Here is a 7,436-nt window from a genome sequence, read left to right as displayed (position 1 = left end):
GGATGATGAGTGTCCTCTGGCAGGCAGAGTGGTTCCGTACGCACAACTTCGCATTCACGACTAGAAATGACAAGATCTAAACATCTGTCATTCATATTTTTAATGCCATTATATTGGGACCAGCTATTGAACGACATGAATGTTATTAAATCGGTTACCATATTGCTATTTGTGGGATTTTGAAGGAGTAAAACGTTTTTTTCAGTATTAGAAAAACTCCACATTGCATCTTTTATATTAAAGTCACCCGCCAGTAGAAAAGAATCGTCTGTGAAATCCATATTTAAGTCCGATATATACTCGTAAAATGTAAGACAAGATGATTCATGATGCCGGTTCTGAGGGAAATAACAACAAAACAATCTTAGACATTTACTCCCGTCCAGTACAATAACGATATTAGTGATATCAGCATTAGGTATGTCAGGTAATGGTCGCGAGCGCCGCATATCGACAGTTAGCCCTTTGCGGACAGCTATCAGTGTACCGCCACCTCTCGTTAGCCCTACACGTTCGTAATCACGATCATTACGATACACTGTATAGCTAGGGTCAACTAGCTCGCAGTCTGATATACCCGGGAGTAGCCAGGTTTCGCTTAAACAAACAATGTCGTAGTCATTTTTTAGTATACTTCTATACAACTGGCTTGTTTTGGATCTCAAACCCCGTACGTTCTGATAATAAATGCTAACATTCATAGTGAGTCAATATTGTTGATGTCTTAATAGTAACTGCAACTAAATTTTTAATACAGTGTGATTCATTTTTTATTGAAGTACAAAGCATATTGCTACTAGCGATTTTCCAATTAATTTGCAATGCTAAGTGTGAGATGCGTGTCAAAACATACTCCAAAAATAGAATGTTAAACTGTCCTGGTGTATCCAGTCGCTGCCACAAGCGAGTAACAATAACAAATAACATCAAGGTAAGACTATAATAGTAATTTTCATACTTTTCGTGTAATTCAAAATAATAGGCTTCACAAAATAGGAATTCAACGTACCTAACTGTTAGAAAAACAAAATCACTTATTATAATCGGCCGAAAACAACACAATATCTTAAGAACAGTTTTATTGCTACCATAATGTCCTTCATAATACTTTTCAGATAGACCTAACTTGAAACAAAAGGTTACCACATACATGAATATACAAAAATCTACAAGTATTAACTGATTGTTTACAACATATTTCTGCCAAGAGTTAAGACCTATTACAATGTTAATTAAATAAGTATTACAATTCTTTATGTTACTATGAATTCTAGTGAGTTTTAATTTTGAATAAAATATTCTTATGGTTACAAGTGTCAGATAAATGTATATTAGTAGCAGAAACTGATTTTTAACAAAGAAATTTCGCCATAAATAATATAGAACATACATTACATTAAAACTTTTACTACAAAATGTTAAAATAGCTTCATATTGTGATAATTTTATTAAACCTATCAATTTTGAACACAAAATAACGTCTGACATAGTTCTTATGTAATTTTTTTTTAAACAATCCTCAGAAGTTATATGAAATACCGGTGAATTTTCAGATTTTCGCACCATGACCGTACAGTTTTTAACCCAAATAAAAGCCCACTTTTTTTCCTTCACTCTTCTTTTTGCCTCTGCAAACAGTGCTTTATTTGTAGGAGATAAATGGTCATTGCAATAAATACGGCCAGTAGATCCAATAAAGCCTATATCACTTGCTTTGAGATTCTTCAACTTACGTACTGAGGATAGGAATTCGTCTTTTTTATATCTAGCTAAAAATTTCACTATAATTGGCTTTGGCCTCTTATCACTAGAATCATTTTTAACAGCAATGCGAGTGACAAAGTCAATATCGTTCACAACGTTTAGCTCAAATTCAGATTTTTCAGCCAGATTTTTAAGTATTTTAAGTAAATTCTCATCTCTGCGTTCGGGAACTCCATTGATTTGAATATTAGATCTTCTTACCCATTGTTCATTTCTACTATTACATAAAGCAATGTTGTTAATGTTAGACTTTAAGTTTTCAATTTCCGACTTGAGAGCTAATTTTTCTGTGGTCAACTCATTAATTTGCTCCTGCGCAGTGACAAGAGAGGCCTCCATGATAGATATTTTTGATTCATAGTTTCCAATTATAGCAGAAAAGTGTTCAAGCTTTTCAGTAAAGTGTGATTTTAGCGAATTAATAGCATCTGACAGAGTATCAAACCGTAGATTTATTTGACACATTAAAGAATTGGCATCAATATTGATAATAGACTGGGGTTGATCAGCTGATGTTTCGGCTGTAGATTGGGTAGACTTATTCGCTGGGCTCGTTCCCAAGCATTCAGCCACCCTTTTTGGTTGTTTACATGTAGAACATTTCCATTTCGCTTTATTCATAGGCAAAATCTTTTTGTAATCCGCATCATTCAATCCCACACAAATATAGTGGAAGACTGCTTTGCAAGATGCACATTTTAGGGACTCTTCAATACTGAGATTGTAAACACATATTTTGCATTCCATCATAGTTTTTCGAAAAAAAAAAGTAAGTACTCGGTGTCTTGTTAAGATGACTCGGCAATCGGCACACGAGATACTCGCGAGTCAAAGGCCTTAAGTGCCGGGGAAATACGCGGTGCTTACACGTATAATATAGTGATCGTGTTAACTTAAGAAAAAGTTACCTTAACACCATTAATTTTGTTGAATTTATATTCACAGTGATTGCTTATTAATTTCCTCGCACTTGTATCACTAATTCCATGCGCACTTTTAATAATTAATTATAAGTTATTTAGTTAGCACGTAATGTTACAACGTTGGCGGACTACCCTCTCTGATGTTAGTCCGACTGTCTTTTAGTCTTTTATTATACTTGAAAGGGAAGCCGACAGTCTTTAGTCAGACTTGTCGCTGTGCAGTTCTTGTACGCAAGACATCTTTGTCTATGAGACGTTTTGTTTCAAATGTGCGCATCTAGTACTTTTTATTTTGCGATAGTCTGTCTAAAAACTGTCGTGTGTCTTAGGGCTCCATTCCACCGCGGCGCACGGAGAGGCTACGCACGTGCGTCAAGCTTCGCTTTGTAAGAAAATATATGTGACTGTTTCCACTGCAACCCACGGACACGCTACGCACGAATTGACTCTCGTATCTTGATCGAATATGGTACACACGTAGCTCAACGCTGGCCACGCTACGAATGCTATAGATCAGTTAACTAAAGCTGGCTCGTTCACAGTGCTCACATTTATGCAATTTCACTATACAGTATGTTTAAAAATATAATATGTTTGCATCATGATAAAAATTATCGTATAATCAGCGTACGATAATAATTAATATGCTATCGTACATCGTACGTACGCACAAAATTATCGTACGGTTCCGAATCCTGGCCGCGCGCCGATCACACGTTACCGACTTGTAACATCACGCTGTATTTATAAACAATAGTATAAGAAAAACAATAACTGTCCCCTTCACGCTCATAAGATAGACCGCGCGCGAGAGAGACAGACAGACTTTTTATGATGCGTATGTAGTACGACGTCACGCCACGCGCTTATTCACAGACATTACCCAAGCGCAATGTTTAAATGTGTTGATCGTGCCAGCTCTTGTTAACTGACCTGTATGCACGGGATACACGGAAGCGTGTACATAGGCAGTGAAAACCTTGACCCACGTAGTCAAAGAAATAAATCCATGCATGTCTACGCGTGCGCGTGGCCGTGCACAGCGTGCGCCGCGGTGGGTTGGCGCCTTAATACGCGGTAGCACTTACTTATACTACAACTAGATGACCCGGTGAACGTCGTATCACACGTAGGTACTATTTAGTAATCTGTGGAATCACTTCTTTCTTCATCTTCCCTTACCTGGACTTTTACAAATATTTTAAGACTTAAAATTAGCCAAATCGGTTGAGTCGTTCTTGAGTTTTAGTAAGACTAACAAAATTGAAAATTAATTATTTAATTTATCGTTCACTACACACAATATAATAAGTATATTATATTTATAAGTAAGTACTAAAAACTAGTGTCACAGTCAATCAATAAAAAAGTCAAAAGAACACCTATATATTTTACGAGCTTTTGCCCGCGGCTTCGCTCGCGTTAAGAAGTATTATTATATACAAACTTTCATCCCCTATTTGAACCCCTTGGGGTTGGAATTTATCAAAATCCTCTCTTAGCGGATGCCTACGTCATAACATCTACCTGCATGCCAAATTTCAGCCCGATCTGTCCAGTGGTTTGGGCTGTGCGTTGATAGATCACTATGTCAATCAGTCAGTCACATATATATATATATATATATATATATATATATATATATATATATATATATATATATATATATATATATATATATATATATAATCTATATATATAATGTATTCTATTCTGCAGGCAGCGATGCAGCAACAGTAATTTAAAACTCGAGCGAATAAAAATTTATCGTCAGAGTAATTGGCAGCGTGCACTTAGTTATTACGAATCGGTTCGCTCAAATGTTATCAGTTGGAAGTAAATTGGTTTCCACAGACTATAAAGCGTCTGTTTGTCCCGCGGAAACTTTGATAAATTCAATTTTGGAATGCCGGCGGAGCTGGCCCGCCCGCTCGATACTTTTTGCATAAATTCGCTTTGATTCTAATCGGAAGCTTCGGATCTAAGCGCTCGATCATTGGATTTAATTTATGGAAACCTTTGTGAAATACGGCCGATGCAAAATTCAGCGGAATTGCTTTTTCATCATAATTCCAACGTTTAATTGATTGCGATTAAACAAATGCTGGACGTGGTTAATGTCCTTAACGTACAGAATTTTCAGTTGGTTTTGTATTAGAAGCATAATAATATTATATATAAACACACTTTACTTGTTTGTACTTTCATGAGAATATCAGTTACTAACTTACTATCCAAGGCTTTTTTAATTGGGATCACGGCACAAAAACATTACTTAGAAATAATAAGATTTAATTAGCGGATATGCGGGTTAAGAGCTGGCGCGCACTACGACTTTTTGTCGCGCGATTATTTTACCGACCAATAAAAATTCAAGTAAAATGCCACTTTACGAGTATATATTATAATGTGGGGTTTGTACTTTGAACCCTGTTTGTAAGTGTGTGAATGCTGACGCGTGCGAGTTGCAATTGTGTATGTAAGATGTGACGTATGAACGGAGCTTAGAATAAGTAAAATATTATTTCAATATACAGTTGGTCCAACGCTCTCGAGTCTTTCACTTGTGCCCTCCTGCTACTGCTCCGTAGTCTATATCTCTGTGTGTCCCATATACCACCGTGGACATACAGCATAGACATAACATTGGTGACCCGTGAACACGAAGACAGCTCCGACTACGGCTAAAACTAAGACAGCGAAGACTCCGACCAACGAAGACTCCACCCAGACGACCACCGGGCTGAAAATATAATGAACGAGCAGCAGCATAACCTGATGGGCGCCGCACCGCAAGCCTCAACAAGCGGATTTTCGCCAGCTATGAAGAAAGAAGATACAGAATTGGCAACAATTTCCATTGGTAGCAGAATCCCAGAATTTTGGAAGGATAACCCTCGCCTGTGGTTTTATCAAGTCGAGGCAATTCTAGCTCCACAGAAGACATCGGATGCGAATAAATATTTTATGTGCGTCGCGAAGCTGAACAGGGACGCCATTCAGCAAGTTGCAGACATCTTGGCAAATCCGCCGCAGCAGAATAAATATGAAGCGCTGAAAAATCGACTACTGCAAATTTATGAAGAATCGGAGGCGCGGCAAGTAAGAAAATTAATTTCCGAAATCGAGCTTGGTGACCAGAAACCGAGTCAGCTGCTTAGAAGAATGAAGGAATTAGCTAGAGGAAAAATCGAAGACGAGACCCTGAAGATTTTGTGGCAAGGTCACTTACCTTCTACGGTCCAAGCGGTCCTAGCAGTGACGTCCACTAGTAATCTAGAAGAATTAGCAGGAATAGCAGATAAAATCATGGACACTCACCAGCCCTGTAATATCGGCGAAGTAGCAAGTGGTCAGCAGCAGCCATCGTCAACCAGCTTCGAGGTAGCAGCCATAATAGCAGAGATCGCGAAAATGAACCTGAAAATTAACCAGTTAGAAGCACAAAGAGATGGAGTCCGGAGCAGAAGCAGGAGCAGGAGCAGGCCGACTGGGAACTATGCAAGGGAGCGGACACGATCGAGACCACGTCGAGCGCCAGGGAGTCCAGGTTGGCTGTGCACGTACCACTGGAAGTATCGAGGACGAGCCCCCATGCAGCTGGGAGAACAAGAGAGAAGCCCACGTCCCGAGGACGGAAAACTAGCAGAGCTGCAGCCGGTGGCGGGAGGCAGCGCAGTTTCCGATCACCGCCTAATTGTAAGTGATAGAATATCCAATTTAAAATTTTTAGTAGATTCAGGAGCATGTATTTCTGTTTTACCAAAGAGTGTAGTAAAAAATAGACTGGACATAAATTTAAATTCTAATTACTCGCTTTTCGCAGCGAATTGTTCTAAAATTAAGACTTATGGCACTAAAATTCTTACCTTAGATTTAAAATTAAAGAGATCTTTTAAATGGTCATTCGTAATTTGTGACGTTAAGCAGCCAATTTTAGGCGTAGATTTTTTAAATCATTTTAAACTTATTTTAGATATTAATGGACGCTGCTTAGTAGATAAAATAACTAACTTGGCCGTACGTGGAACGATCGTAAACCATTGTGAAAGTACGATTTCCACATTAAAAATTAACCATCCAGTTTACGAAATTTTAAAAAAATATCCGGACATTCTTAAGCCGATGTCATTTAAGGAGGCCCCAAAGCATTCTATTTATCATTATATTGACACGCAGGGTCCACCCGTTTTTTGTAAGCCTAGACCGTTAGCGCCACAGCATTATAAAATCGCTAAGGAGGAATTTCAAAATATGTTAGAAGCAGGCATATGTAGGCCGTCCAAATCTGCTTGGGCGAGCCCACTTCATTTAGTTCCTAAAAAAGATGGACAGGTACGCCCTTGTGGTGACTATAGAGCTTTAAATGCAATAACTAAACCTGACAGATATCCCATTCCCCGTGTGCAGGATTTTACGTATTTACTTTCAGGAAAAAAATTGTTTTCTAAGATCGATATAAAAAAGGCTTATCATAATATTTTAATTAATCCAGAGGATATTTGTAAGACAGCAATAATTACGCCCTTCGGATTATATGAATTCGAGCGCATGACCTTTGGTTTGAAAAACGCAGCGCAAACATTCCAGCGTTTCATGTCTAATATCGTGCTATCGGGACTAGATTTTTTATACTGTTACTGTGATGATATTCTTATAGCGTCCTCTAGTGACGAGGAGCATGAAAAACATTTAGAGCAGGTATTTAGTCGATTCAATGAATATGGTATTACAATTAATTTAGAGAAA

The 7,436-nt window shown here is 38.0% G+C and overlaps 1 protein-coding gene across 1 annotated transcript; it reads left to right on the top strand.

Annotated features, from left to right (window-relative positions):
• Positions 1-5,441: 5,441 nt before the first annotated feature.
• On the top strand, positions 5,442-6,684 carry LOC121739688. Its single transcript, XM_042132223.1, has 2 exons — positions 5,442-6,386; positions 6,664-6,684. The coding sequence occupies exons 1-2, from the start codon at positions 5,442-5,444 to the stop codon at positions 6,682-6,684; spliced, it is 966 nt and encodes a 321-aa protein (XP_041988157.1).
• The last annotated feature ends 752 nt before the right edge of the window (positions 6,685-7,436 follow it).

This window comes from Aricia agestis, chromosome 2, assembly GCF_905147365.1.
Source record: "Aricia agestis chromosome 2, ilAriAges1.1, whole genome shotgun sequence".
NCBI lineage: Eukaryota > Metazoa > Arthropoda > Insecta > Lepidoptera > Lycaenidae > Aricia > Aricia agestis.
This window is presented reverse-complemented; position numbering and strand designations above follow the sequence as displayed.